We start from the raw sequence: 13,531 nt of genomic DNA, 5'->3' as shown, positions 1-13,531 counted from the left end.
TCCCATTCTGAGGGTTGTCTTTTCGTCTTGTTTATGGTTTCCTTTGCTGTGCAAAAGCTTTTAAGTTTCATTAGGTCCCATTTGTCTCTTTTTGTTTTTATTTCCATTTCTCTAGGAGGTGGGTCAAAAAGGATCTTGCTGTGATTTATGTCATAGTGTTCTGCTTATGTTTTTCTCTAAGAGTTTTATAGTTAACATTTAGGTCTTTAATCCATTTTGAGTTTATTTTTGTGTATGGTGTTAGGGAGTGTTCTAATTTCATTCTTTTACATGTAGCTGTCCAGTTTTCCCAGCAACACTTATTGAAGAGGCTGTCTTTTCTCCATTGTATATTCTTGCCTCCTTTGTCAAAGATAAGGTGACCATATGTGTGTGGGTTTCTCTCTGGGCTTTCTTTCCTGTTCCATTGATCTCTATTTCTGTTTTTGTGCCAGTACCATACTGCCTTGATTACTGTAGCTTTGTAGTATAGTCTGAAGTCAGGGAGGATGAGTCTTCCAGCTCTGTTTTTCTTTCTCAAGATTGCTTTGGCTATTCGGGGTCTTTTGTGTTTCCATACAAATTGTGAAATTTTTTGTTCTAGTTCTGTGAAAAATGCCAGTGGTAGTTTAATAGGGATTGCATTGAATCTGTAGATTGCTTTGGGTAGTAGAGTCATTTTCACAATGTTGATTCTTCCAATCCAAGAACATGGTATATCTCTCCATCTGTTTGTATTAACTTTAATTTCTTTCATCAGTGTCTTACAGTTTTCTGCATACAGGTCTTTTGTCTCCTTAGGTAGTTTTCTTCCAAGGTATTTTATTCTTTTTGTTGCAATGGTAAATGGGAGTGTTTCCTTAATTTCTCTTTCAGATTTTTCATCATTAGTGTATAGGAATGCCAGAGATTTCTGTGCATTAATTTTGTATCCTGCTACTTTACCAAATTCATTGATTAGCTCTAGTAGTTTTCTGGTAGCATCTTTAGGATTTTCTATGTCTAGTATCATATCATCTGCAAACAGTGACAGTTTTACTTCTTCTTTTCCAATGTGGATTCCTTTTATTTCTTTTTCTTCTCTGATTGCTGTGGCTGAAACTTCCAAAACTATGTTGAATAACAGTGGTGAGAGTGGGCAGCCTGTCTTGTTCCTGATCTTAGAGGAAATGGTTTCAGTTTTTCACCATTGAGAACGATGTTGGGTTCGTCATATATGGCGTTTATTACGTTGAGGAAAGTTCCCTCTGAGCCTACTTTCTGGAGGGTTTTTATTATAAATGGGTGTTGAATTTTGTCCAAAGCTTTTTCTGTATCTATTGACATGATCATATGGTTTTTCTTCTTCAGTTTGTTAATATGGTGTATCACATTGATTGATTCGCATATATTGAAGAATCCTTGCATTCCTGGGATAAACCCCACTTGATCATGGTGTATGATCGTTTTAATGTGCTGTTGGATTCTGTTTGCTAGTATTTTGTTGAGGATTTTTGCATCTATGTTCATCAGTGATATTGGCCTGTAGTTTCTTTCTTTGTGACATCTTTGTCTGGTTTTGGTATCAGGGGGATGGTGGCCTCGTAGAATGAGTTTGGGAGTGTTGCTCTCTCTGCTATATTTTGGAAGAGTTTGAGAAGGATAGGTGTTAGCTCTTCTCTAAATGTTTTATAGAATTTGTCTGTGAAGCCATCTGGTCCTGGGCTTTTGTTTGTTGGAAGATTTTTAATCACAGTCTCAATTTCTGTGCTTGTGATTGGTCTGTTTATATTTTCTATTTCTTCCTGGTTCAGTCTCAGAAGGTTGTGCTTTTCTAAGAATTTGTCCATTTCTTCCAGGTTGTCTATTTTATTGTCATAGAGTTGCCTGTAGTAATCCCTCATGATCCTTTGTATTTCTGCAGTGTCAGTTGTTACTTCTCCTTTTTCATTTCTAATTCTATTGATTTGAGTCTTCTCCCTTTTTTTCTTGATGAGTCTGGCTAATGGTTTATCAATTTTGTTTATCTTCTCAAAGAACCAGCTTTTAGTTTTATTGATCTTTGCTGTTGTTTCCTTCATTTCTTTTTCATTTATTTCTGCTCTGATCTTTATGATTTCTTTCCTTCTGCTAACTTTGGGGATTTTTTGTTCTTCTTTCTCTAATTGCTTTAGGTGTAAGGTTAGGTTGTTTATTTGAGATGTTTCTTGTTTCTTGAGGTAGGGTTGTATTGCTATAAACTTCCCTCTTAGAACTACTTTTGCTGCAACCCATAGGTTTTGGGTCGTCATGTTTTCATTGTCATTTGTTTCTAGGTATTTTTTGATTTCCTCTTTGATTTCTTCAGTGATCTCTTGGTTATTTAGTAGTGTATTGTTGAGCTTCCATGTGTTTGTACTTTTTACAGATTTTTTCCTCTAATTGATATCTAGTCTTATAGCTTTGTGGTCGGAAAAGATACTTGATATGATTTCAATTTTCTTGAATTTACCAAGGCTTGATTTGTGACCCAAGATATGATCTATCCTGGAGAATGTTCCATGATTCACTTGAGAAGAAAGTGTATTCTGTTGTTTTGGGATGGAATGTCCAATAAATATCAATTAAGTTCATCTTGTTTAATGTATGATTTAAAGCTTGTGTTTCCTTATTTTCATTTTGGATGACCTGTCCATTGGTGAAAGTGGGGTGTTAAAGTCCCGTACTATGATTGTGTTATTGTTGATTTCCCCTTTTATGGCTGTTAGTATATGCCTTATGTATTGAGGTGCTCCTGTGTTGGGTGCATACATTTTTTTTTTTTTTTTTTTTTTTTTTTGCGGTACGCGTGCCTCTCACTGTTGTGGCCTCTCCTGTTGCGCCGGACGCTCAGGCTCAGCGGCCATGGCTCACGGGCCTAGCCGCTCCGCGGCATGTGGGATCCTCCCAGACCAGGACACGAACCCGTGTCCCCTGCATCGGCAGGCGGACTCTCAACCATTGCGCCACCAGGGAAGCCCGGGTGCATAAATATTTACAATTGTTATATCTTCTTCTTGGATTGATCCCTTGATCATTATGTAGTGTCCTTCTTTGTCTCTTGTAATAGTCTTTATTTTAAAGTCTATTTTGTCTGTTATGAGAATTGCTACTCCAGCTTTCTTTTGATTTCCATTTGCATGGAATATCTTTTTCCATCCCCTCACTTTCAGTCTGTATGTGTTCCTAGGTCTGAAGTGGGTCTTGTATAGACAGCGTATATACGGGTCTTGTTCGTGTATCCATTCAGCCAGTCTATGTCTTTTGGTTGGAGCATTCAAACCATTTGCATTTAAGGTAGTTATTGATATGTATGTTCCTATTACCATTTTCTTAATTATTTGGGGTTTGTTATTGTAGGTCTTTTCCTTCTCTTTTGTTTCCTGCCTAGAAAAGTTCCTTTAGCATTTCTTGTAAAGGTGGTTTGGTGGTGCTGAATTCTCTTAGCTTTTGCTTGTCTGTAAAGGTTTTAATTTCTCCACCAAATCTGAATGAGATCCTTGCTGGGTAGAGTAGTCTTGGTTGTAGGTTTTTCCCTTTCATCACTTTAAATATGTCCTGCCATTCCCTTCTGGCTTGCAGAGTTTCTGCTGAAAGATCAGCTGTTAACATTATGGGGATTCCCTTGTATGTTATTTGTTGTTTTTCCCTTGCTGATTGTGATATTTTTTCTTTGTATTTAGTTTCTGATAGTTTGATTAATATGTGTCTTCGCGTGTTTCTCCTTGGATTTACCTTGTGTTCGACTCTCTGCGCTTCCTGGACTTGATTGACTATTTCCTTTTCCATATTAGGGAAGTTTTCAACTATAATCTCTTCAAATATTTTCTCAGTCCCTTTCTTTTTCTCTTCTTCTTCTGGGGCCCCTATAATTCGAATGTTGGTATGTTTAATGTTGTCCCAGAGGTCTCTGAGGCTGTCCTCAATTCTTTTCATTCTTTTTTCTTTATTCTGCTGTGGTAGTTATTTCCACTGTTTTATCTTCCAGGTCTCTTATCCGTTCTTCTGCTTCAGTTATTCTGCTATTGATTCCTTCTAGATAATTTTTAATTTCATTTATTGTGTTGTTTGTCATTGTTTGTTTGCTCTTTAGTTCTTCTAGGTCCTTGTTAAATGTTTCTTGTATTTTCTCCATTCTATTTCCAAGATTTTGGATCATCTTTACTATCATTACTCTGAATTCTTTTTCAGGTAGACTGCCTATTTCCTCCTCATTTGTTTGGTCTGATGGGTTTTTACCTTGCTCCTTCATCTGCTGTGTGTTTCTCTGTCTTCTCATTTTGCTTAACTTATTGTGTTTGGGATCTCCTTTTCACAGGCTGCAGGTTCGTAGTTCCCGTTGTTTTTGGTGTCTGCCCCCCAGTGGCTAAGGCTGGTTCAGTTGGTTGTGTAGGCTTCCTGGTGCAGGGGACTAGTGCCTGTTTTATGGTTTCTGGTGGGCAGGACCATGTCTGGTGGTGTGTTTTGAGGTGTCTGTGACCTTATTATGATTTTAGGCAGCCTCTCTGCTAATGGGTGGGGTTGTGTTCCTGTCTTGCTAGTTGTTTGGCATAGGGTGTCCAGCACTGGAGCTTGCTGGTCATTGAGTGGAGCTGGGTCTTAGCGTTGAGATGGAGATCTCGGAGAGCTTTCGCCATTTGATATTATGTGGACCCGGGAAGTCTCTGGTGGCTGAGACCTGTCCTGGATTCGGCTCTCCCACCTCAGAGGCTCAGGCCTGACACCCGGCTGGAGCCCCAAGACCATGTCAGCCACACAGCCAGGTACGTGGGGGAGTTTCTTGCCTTTTGGGAAGTCTGAGGTCTTCTGCCAGCGTTCAGTCACTGTTCTGTAGGAGTTGTTCCACATGTAGATGTATTTCTGATGTATCTGTGGCGGGGGGGAACTGATCTCCATGTCTTACTCCTCCACCGTCTTGATGGTCTCCCCTCCCCCACTGAAGCTTTAATATATGGTTTAGTTATTCTTCTGGGTCAACTAAATATTAAAATGAAGGAATGATAGAATTTTTAAAAGAAATATGCTCTTGCTATAGTCAAATATATTTGGTTATATGAACTAGTGATGAACAAAGTATTACAAAGTAAAAGACCTGTCAGTCCTATCTGAAGAACAGATTAGAATCTTGTGCAGTTAGTATGTTTAATGTCTGTCTCTATGTAACAAGCCATGTAAGGCCCTATGGTGAGATCATCGTTTAGACACTGAAGATAAGAACATACACATGATAAAAGAGATTGACGGCTCTTTGCCACATCACAACTGATTTACATAACTTTCATCTATACAAATCTCACGACTGCAAGAGTGAAGACTCTTATGAACTATTTCCATTTCATGGGAGGAGAATCACTTTAAAAATATTTCTTTGGGGCTTCCCTGGTGGCGCAGTGGTTGAGAGTCCGCCTGCCGATGCAGGGGACACGGGTTCGTGCCCCGGTCCAGGAAGATCCCACATGCCGCGGAGCGGCTGGGCCCGTGAGCCGTGGCCGCTGAGCCTGTGCGTCTGGAGCTTGTGCTCCGCAACGGGAGAGGCCACAACGGTGAGAGGTCCGCGTACCGCAAAAAAAAAAAAAAATTTCTTTTTGAAAGGAAGGAGGGGTTGAGTGTGCCTGGTGATTATGCTGTGATGTCTTTTGCCTCCAAAAATTCAGAGAGGAGGCGTTGGGAACATCTGCAGCCCCATGAGGATCCCAGGAATGCTCATTTCTGTTGAAGAATGCTTAGTCTGTCTTTTCCTGATATCAGAGTCTTGCCTTTAAGTTTTACCGGGCTGAATCTCTTTCTTTACTACACTTTTAAGTATATCTTATGAAAAAAGACAATTCTTAATCCCCCTTTTAAGCATAAGTTTCCTTGCAGCATGGGCTGCATTCCTCCTGATTGGTAGCTGTGTGGATTCCCGATTTGCACTTCCCGCACATTAAGCTGACAGCTGCATTATTCCAAAACACATTCTTGCAATGATGACTGCCAATATTTTATGATATCCTAGGAATTCATTTGCAGCTGGCTACTGATATGAGAGGTTTCTATATTATTTGGTGAGTTAACCAGTTAAGTACATTTGTTGCCAGTGCAAGATGCTAAGAGGATAAATGCCTTACTTATTCTAGTAAAAAATTAGAAACAACCCAAGTGTCCATCAGTGGGGGGGATGGTTTATTAAATTATGGTATAGGCATACTATGGAATACTATGAAACTCCCCAAAAGAAAGTAGATCTGAATTTATGGAATGTGTCAGGCTCCCCATTAAATACTTTATATGAATCATTTTATTTAATTCTCACAACAACTCCACAAAATTCCCATTTTACAGATGAGGACCCTGAGACTTGTCCAAAGTCACATAATAAGTAAATGGTGCAGCAATAATTAGGTTTGAGTTCTATGGACCCCGAATTTATTTCCTTATCCAGTTACAGCCTGCTAGCTCATGAATGTCAAAGCCATATGTATTGTCGGCTCCCCTCTCATGGAGATTTTATTTGAGATAACATTGGTTTGCGTGAACATGAAGAATAGGAAGAGACTCATGTAATAGAAAAAGCAAACATATCTGAGTGTCAAAACTAAATGACTTCTGAAGGAGGTAAGTTTCCTGTACTTCCCATGATTGAAACACAATTTAAGGGCATACACCAAGATTCTGGTTGTGTGCAATCCAAGTCAAGGATTTTCATGTATTTTCAGGGCCAGTACTCTGTTTAAAATGCCAAATTCTGAGTAAAGTGAGAAGTCATGCTTTTGCTCAAATGTAGTTATTCATAATGTAAAATGTCAGTTATATGCTTTTTTTTTACAACTTTTCATTCTTTTAATACTTACAGATGGACAAAAGCGAAAGAAATCTTTGAGAAAGAAACTGGATTCACTAGGGAAGGAGAAAAACAAAGACAGAGGTAAAGGACAGAATGAACTAAAGCAAATGCATCTCCCATGGAGACTAATGGTTGAATTTGGTGGGGTTTTTGAATTGCATTGATTTATGTGGTTCAACTCTATTATGTAAACTGGATTTCTACGATGGAATGTCATTGAAGGCTGTTGGATTGGCCCTGTACTGAACTGATGAGTTCAACTGGTTTGAGCAAAATGTGATTTCTGCCAAGCTTATGGTTCCAATTATGATGCTAGCCAATCAGCACTGCATAAGGAAAACCAGGTTGAGCAGCCATGGATAGCATCTCTAACGCTAACCAGCTGTCTGGCAAATCCAGATAGTTAGGCAGGGCTAGTTGAATGAGAAAGAGTTTGGATCCCCCCGCCATGACTACTGGAAAGAAACAGTCTCACCCTCGTGGCTACTGAAGATGGGACATTCTCAACATTGTAATGTTAGATCACAGCACGCTTATTTTTTTGCCCTGTGTGTTTTGGGAATTGTTGACTCTCTTCATACTGTCCCCTTCTATATCTATTTAGGAAACCGATAGTTTAGCCACTCTTTCAGAGGTATTTGTGGTCATTTTTAACTAATATTCATTGAGCCTGCATAATGGGCACCTGGGCCTCATTAACCCAGTACGTCTTTTTGTGGCTTGTTTCTATGGGTTCATATGAAATGACTGCTGAATGGTGTGGGCATATGAATGTATTTCCATTTTATATGACATAGGGAATGAGTGTAGGAGTCAGGAAAGCCATATATCTCACCTTGGAGTTCTTTTATCTAATGATTGAATTTCTGCTTGAAAAGTAATAAAAGGCAATGAAACTGAAGGTATAAAAATAAATGCATTGTGGTAAGTATTAGACAAGACCGAGACACACCGTTGATCCGAGACTCTACACCCATATCTTGAACTGTGCCTAAAGGGTCATGACATCTGGTTCTTGGACTAAAAAGGGATTAAAGAATTCTAAAGAATGGAAAGCCAATGTTTTACTTCCCTTAGAGCATGATTTCTCAACCTTGGGACTATTGACATTTTAGACTGGATAATTATTTTTTGTGGAGGCTGTCCTGTACATTGTCTGAGATGTTTAATAGCATCCCTGCTGTCTACCACTAGATGCCAGTAGCACTGCCCCCAACCAAAATATCTCCAGACATTTCAAATGTTTACCTCAAACTGAAGAAAAGGACATGAAAATGTCAGTGATCCCTACCTGTGACTACATAGCAGAATAATTATTGAAACCTTTAAAAATTCCAGTGCCCAGACCCCCACCCCAGAAAATCTGATCCCGTTGGTCTGTAGGGGTACTAAGCATGAGTAATGTTATAAACTACTAATGTGCACCTTCTAAGATGAGAACTCTGGTCCATACTAACCAGTATACTCCCCAGGGCACCTTCTACCACAGGAGAATCTACTGCTGGCGTAATGAATGCAAAAGACATTAACTCTTGTCCAGCTACCTATCATTGTCTGATAAATTGTATTGTGTTTAATGGGTTCATGTGTTCTTACCCTTATTTTTTAGAGGAACATTAGTAGCCAGCGTAGCTTTATTAAACTAGAGTTTTTACTCATTCTATTCCTGGACCATGGACCATCTTTATCTTGTGAGCTTAGAGAATTCGTGAGAATTCTCATTGTTTATAGAGTTATTAAAGGGATCATTCAGACTGATATTAGTAATGTGTTATCTTTAAAGCTGTTTATTCTAGGATGAAGATAATGGTACTAGGATCTGAACACTCGTGATGTAGACTTGAGGTGATTCTTCGGAAGTGCCCATTCCGGCTAAACTAAGCACAAGGAACATTTTTTGCAGATGTTTGAATTCCCTCAACAGAGGGAGATGTATGTGTGCTTGCTTATGTAAGAAAACAGCAGGAAGTAAGGTAGGGCAAGAAGGGCCAGGGGAAGTAATCAACCACTGTGCACTGGACTATTATACATTGTTTAGACCAAATCACATTTATGTATTATATAGGCTCAGTGAAAACTTGGCAGCGTTCTGTAAGGTTGCACAGGGGTGCTGGCTGGGAAAAGGAAGGCAGGTCCTGGTGGCTCCAAAGAAAAAACACATCACCCATCCAACTAAGGAGAAAAATAGCAGGATTTGTGGCAAAAGAGGGTTTTTTTAAAAAATATAGCTTTGATAGTTAAAAAGATAATGTCCTAGGCTTAAGTGAAGCTTAATTGCATGGCACCTTTTCTGAACATAAAGTCCTGTGTGTGTCCACACATCCAGTACACGGATGTCTTGGGAACCAGGGTGTGATGAGGCAGTGTGCAGGTCTCGCATAATTGTGATCAGTTCACATTGTTTTCTTCCGTTTGAATATTAGCATCGGGGTTCATAACAGCTGCACATGTGAAAAATGACAATCATTTGAATCCAAGAGTAAAAGAAGGAAAACAGGAAATTCTAGATGACTTCTTGGGTTAGGTCATCTAAAAATAAATAGGAGCAGCTTTTTAGAATCGACTTGCTCTCCCAATAAAGCGATTCATTAAATGTTTGATGTGCTGCTATATTGATTGATTCAATCAGAATGAAGCATGTCCTTTGTTTTATTTAATTGTCTTCACATAATATACAGCAGATCATGTGACACTTCTGTGTCCCGCCTGCCACTTAAGCAGTGCCCATATGACTTTTGATTTCCATACAGAAAGTAATTCAGGATTGATACTGGTTCAGAAAACTTATTTTCATACAGAATAGTTCCAGGTTCTTCATTTCTCTTAGTTAAATTACTTGGCAACCAAAAAGTATTTTTTAAACTTTCAGAACTTCAGAAAAATTCTTTCTTGTGTCAAAAAGAATCACTCTTGGGGAAAGGTTTTAAAATGGCTACTTTGGGCCAATTATTGTGGTTCCTAATCAGAGCACAAGGGAAATAGGTTTTACTGTGGCCTAAGTCTGAGAGCTAGGTCCCCTCTCTATAGGATATTTTCAGATGATGAAATGTTTATCAACATAAACTCTGGTGATAGTTCAGGTCTAGCGCCTTTCTTTGTGCTGAAATTATATCATGCCATGTTTTATTGTTCCTCACTGTCTAAATGGGTTAATATATGTGAGTTGTGAAGTAGCACTACATAGGAATAGTTGATACAACTTTATTTTGTGTCATGTTAAATAACAGTAGAAACATCAAGTATCAGTTATCACTCTTTAGAAATTCTCAAAGAAAATGTATTGAGTGCTGTTACTGAAGATGAGAGAAACAGGGGGAGTGTGATTCCAGGGAAGAATAGGAGGGGCCGCCTCGCTCAGGACTGGGTGGGCCGCAGCACAGCTTCTGGTCTGCATGCTAAGAACACTGAGACGCCATCAAAGTGAATTAAGGATGGGGTGGCTTAATGGTGTCTTTAAATGGATTACCACACTGCAGTGTAAAACATGAACTTCGGGTGGGGAGGTGAGACCACGGTGGAGGAAGGAAGCCTGATTCCAGGGGCCAAATCACTTCTGGTGAGGATAGGTCCAGGATGGGACCGAGGGAGTTGGTGAAAAAGATAGCTTGCAGGGAAAAGTAAGAGGAGAGGAGAAAGTCAAGGAGATGTGAGGACAGAGAATCAGATGGGTCATTTGGGTAGACATCCGCGTCACCCGGGATGATGGTAGATGGGGGTTCTGACGGTGATGATGGAAGATAGCAATGAGCAGGGGGGCAGGGGAAGCTTGCAGTGGCACCAGGTTTCTGCCACACAGCAGGAGGGGGACGATCTGGAAGCTGAAGCACGGAACTGAGCGACCAGCACACCACCTCCTGGCCCTGAGGGTCATGGGGAGGGAGCGGAGACAGCCTCTACCAATGAGGACAGCAGGGGACGCAGTCTCCTTAGTAAACACATACTATAGATTAGAACATGATACACACAGTCCCTGGGCCCAGAACACTGAGTCTTGGGTAATATTTTTATGGTTTTAAACACCCATTATCAAGTTTATTAGCTGCTATCAACACAGAGTCTGTAGGTTCCCTTCTCCTCCCCAACAGAAGAGCTTTGAACCCACAGATAAGCATGTGTGCCCAACACTTTATTTACACAGAAAGGAAGGTTTTGCTCAACAGCCTTGGGCTGAGTCCTCAATTTCACAATACCCATATTTTGAGAAGCAATGACATTCAAGGAACCCTGTCTAGAATTTTCCAGGGACTAGACACTGTGACACAAGTTTAGAGCATAGAGAGATCTGTCTCCTTTCTGAAGCTTGTGAGAGAGTTCTCTGGAGAAAGCAATGAGAAACTAAAGAGACTAGATCAAAACACTACCACTGAAAGAATAAATAAACTCAGCCAGGAAAGAAAGCCTATTAGAGAAGAGCAGAAATAAGAAAAGAGAAATAAAAGAGTCATCTGGGGAGAATGACTTCATGTATTCCATCTGTTTAATTTCTATTCATTTATTCCAATTTACAAGTAGAGCGGCAGACGTTTAGATATTAAGAATGACAGATACCAAAGGAAACCATCTTGCTTCTTTTTTCCAAGGATATTAGAGATCTCTAGCCGAGTCTGGTTGGTTTCCTTTATGTGGAAAAAATGTCTAGGAGAGGAATCAATAGTCCTCATGTCACATTAAATCTCTGCTATGAGTATGCCTACTTGAGCAGACACAGGTCACCTGATACATTTGTCAATGTCCTTTCTGCTATCATTACCCACCAACAGTTTTTATATATTCCGAGTAGCTATCAGCCTTGCCATACGCATGTTCCTAGATTTTCCCCAAGCTTTTTGAAGGAAGACTATTTGATTATTCCCATAGACAAGATAGCACTGATTTACACAATAAATCCTGAGATGTCCCCTTTGGTTTCTAATTTTGCTAGTAGTGGAAATGACCTTTTATCAGTAGTGAGTATTGGATCTTGCTACACTGTCCACATTGATCCCTAAAAACAAATGCCTGAATTGTTTTTTGCATTAACGTATGCCGACTAGTTAACAAACTTATAGAGGATGATAAGCATCCTCTGAAAAATCCCGAAATGCTGAAGTTTTGATTTTTCACTTCAAAATGAATTGCATGTTTTGATAGAACAAGAGGTTCAGGCTTTTCAAGTGCCATTTCTTTTTTTTCTTTCTTTTTTTTTTTTTTTTGCAGTACGTGGGCCTCTCACTGTTGTGGCCTCTCCCGTTGCGGAGCACAGGCTCTGGACGTGCAGGCTCAGCGGCCATGGCCCACGGGCCCAGCCAATCTGCGGCGTGTGGGATCTTCCCGGACCGGGGCACGAACCCATGTCCCCTGCATCGGCAGGCGGACTCTCAACCGCTGCGCCACCAGGGAACCCCTCAAGTGCCATTTCTGCTTTAAATGCAGACTTGACTGTTGGCCCAGGGATGTTCAAAATGTTGCCGTGGATCAAAGAGGAAAATCTTTTAGAGCCTCTTCCCACCTGATTTAATGTTAGCTTTTTCAACCTTAGAATTGTTTTCCCTTGCTCATTCTGGTTTTATTCATAAGGGTTATAAAAACAAGGGAGAGGCTAGACTCCAGTTTTCTGCTGCTAGGAGATGTAATTTTGAGTCTCAAAGAAATAATGCATTTAATATAATTATTAATGCTTTTCAGCATGAATTTAAAATATTACCAATAAAATGCATGGCCCTAAGGATCAGCGTGCTTACAATGTACGTGTATACAAGTGGATTTACTATAGAGATCCACAATGCAATTGTGTATACATCTCCAAGTAAAGCCGTAGATTTCTGCATTATGCTCCTTCCCCAAAATTGTCCTTACTAGAGGATTTAATCATTATATTCTGGGCTCTTCACCGGATATTCAGTGGTGAGAATCCACTTCTGCATGTGGCCAGGAGAGTGGCTTGAGTATAGATCATGAGCGTGACAGCCCTAACCCAGCAATTGGAGGAAGCATGTGGGGACAAAGAACACAAAGTAAAAAAGAACAAACTTATTCCCAAGCTGCTTGTCTGTCCCTTGAGTTGTCATTTCACATGTTGGAACCTCTTTGACTGGGAACCTCAGAGTGTAGCCACTTACCTGAATTTCAGTAATTTTGGGCATCTCTCTTACACACATGATAGACACAATTACAATTATTTACGTATCTGATTCTCCACTCCCCACCTCACCCCACACTCTGAGCCCTTCAAGAGCGAGGACTGGACCTTCTGTAAGCTTTGTACTCCCCACTGCATACCTTGACACGGCACATAGTAGGTATTAGTAAGTGACAGTTGAATGAATGTATACACACAGAGTCTTCTCAGGCCTTGTAAGCTTTGGGGGCTCTTGAGACATCAATCAAAGACACATTTTGTAAAACCGTTTACTCATGAGGATGAAGTGTTCTGTTCATCCTATCAAAAAATGTCACCTTTCTCTATAAAGTTATTTCCCTTAAACATACTTGAGATACGTCGAGAAAAACTCGAGGCTTAGATTTTTAAAACCCACGCTCTTTATACATACTAGCTTTCTTTATTGAGACAGAAACTTCAGCCACTCTGACCAACTCAAAAGTCATCTCCATATATATATATATATATTTTTTTTTTTTTTTTTTTTTTTTTTTGGTGGTACGCGGGCCTCTCACTGTTGTGGCCTCTCCCGCCGCGGAGCACAGGCTCCGGACGCGCAGGCTCAGCAGCCATGGCCCACGGGCCCAGCCGCT

At 40.1% G+C, this 13,531-nt stretch overlaps 1 protein-coding gene across 2 annotated transcripts in view; it reads left to right on the top strand.

The window, feature by feature from the left end:
* ARHGAP6 (Rho GTPase activating protein 6) overlaps positions 1-13,531 on the top strand; it is a gene marked incomplete at both ends in the record, with an annotated part of 490,865 nt that overhangs the window by 427,156 nt on the left and 50,178 nt on the right. For both annotated transcript variants that reach the window (XM_079727900.1, XM_079727901.1), the window contains one exon: positions 6,809-6,880. In XM_079727900.1, the coding sequence (XP_079584026.1) occupies positions 6,809-6,880 (72 nt within the window). The remainder of the gene's footprint in view (positions 1-6,808; positions 6,881-13,531) is intronic.

This window comes from Hyperoodon ampullatus (genome assembly GCF_949752795.1).
Source record: "Hyperoodon ampullatus genome assembly, chromosome: X".
NCBI classification, from domain to species: Eukaryota; Metazoa; Chordata; class Mammalia; order Artiodactyla; family Ziphiidae; genus Hyperoodon; species Hyperoodon ampullatus.
Note: the sequence above shows the minus strand (reverse complement) of the source record. Positions and strands in the feature narration are given on the sequence as shown.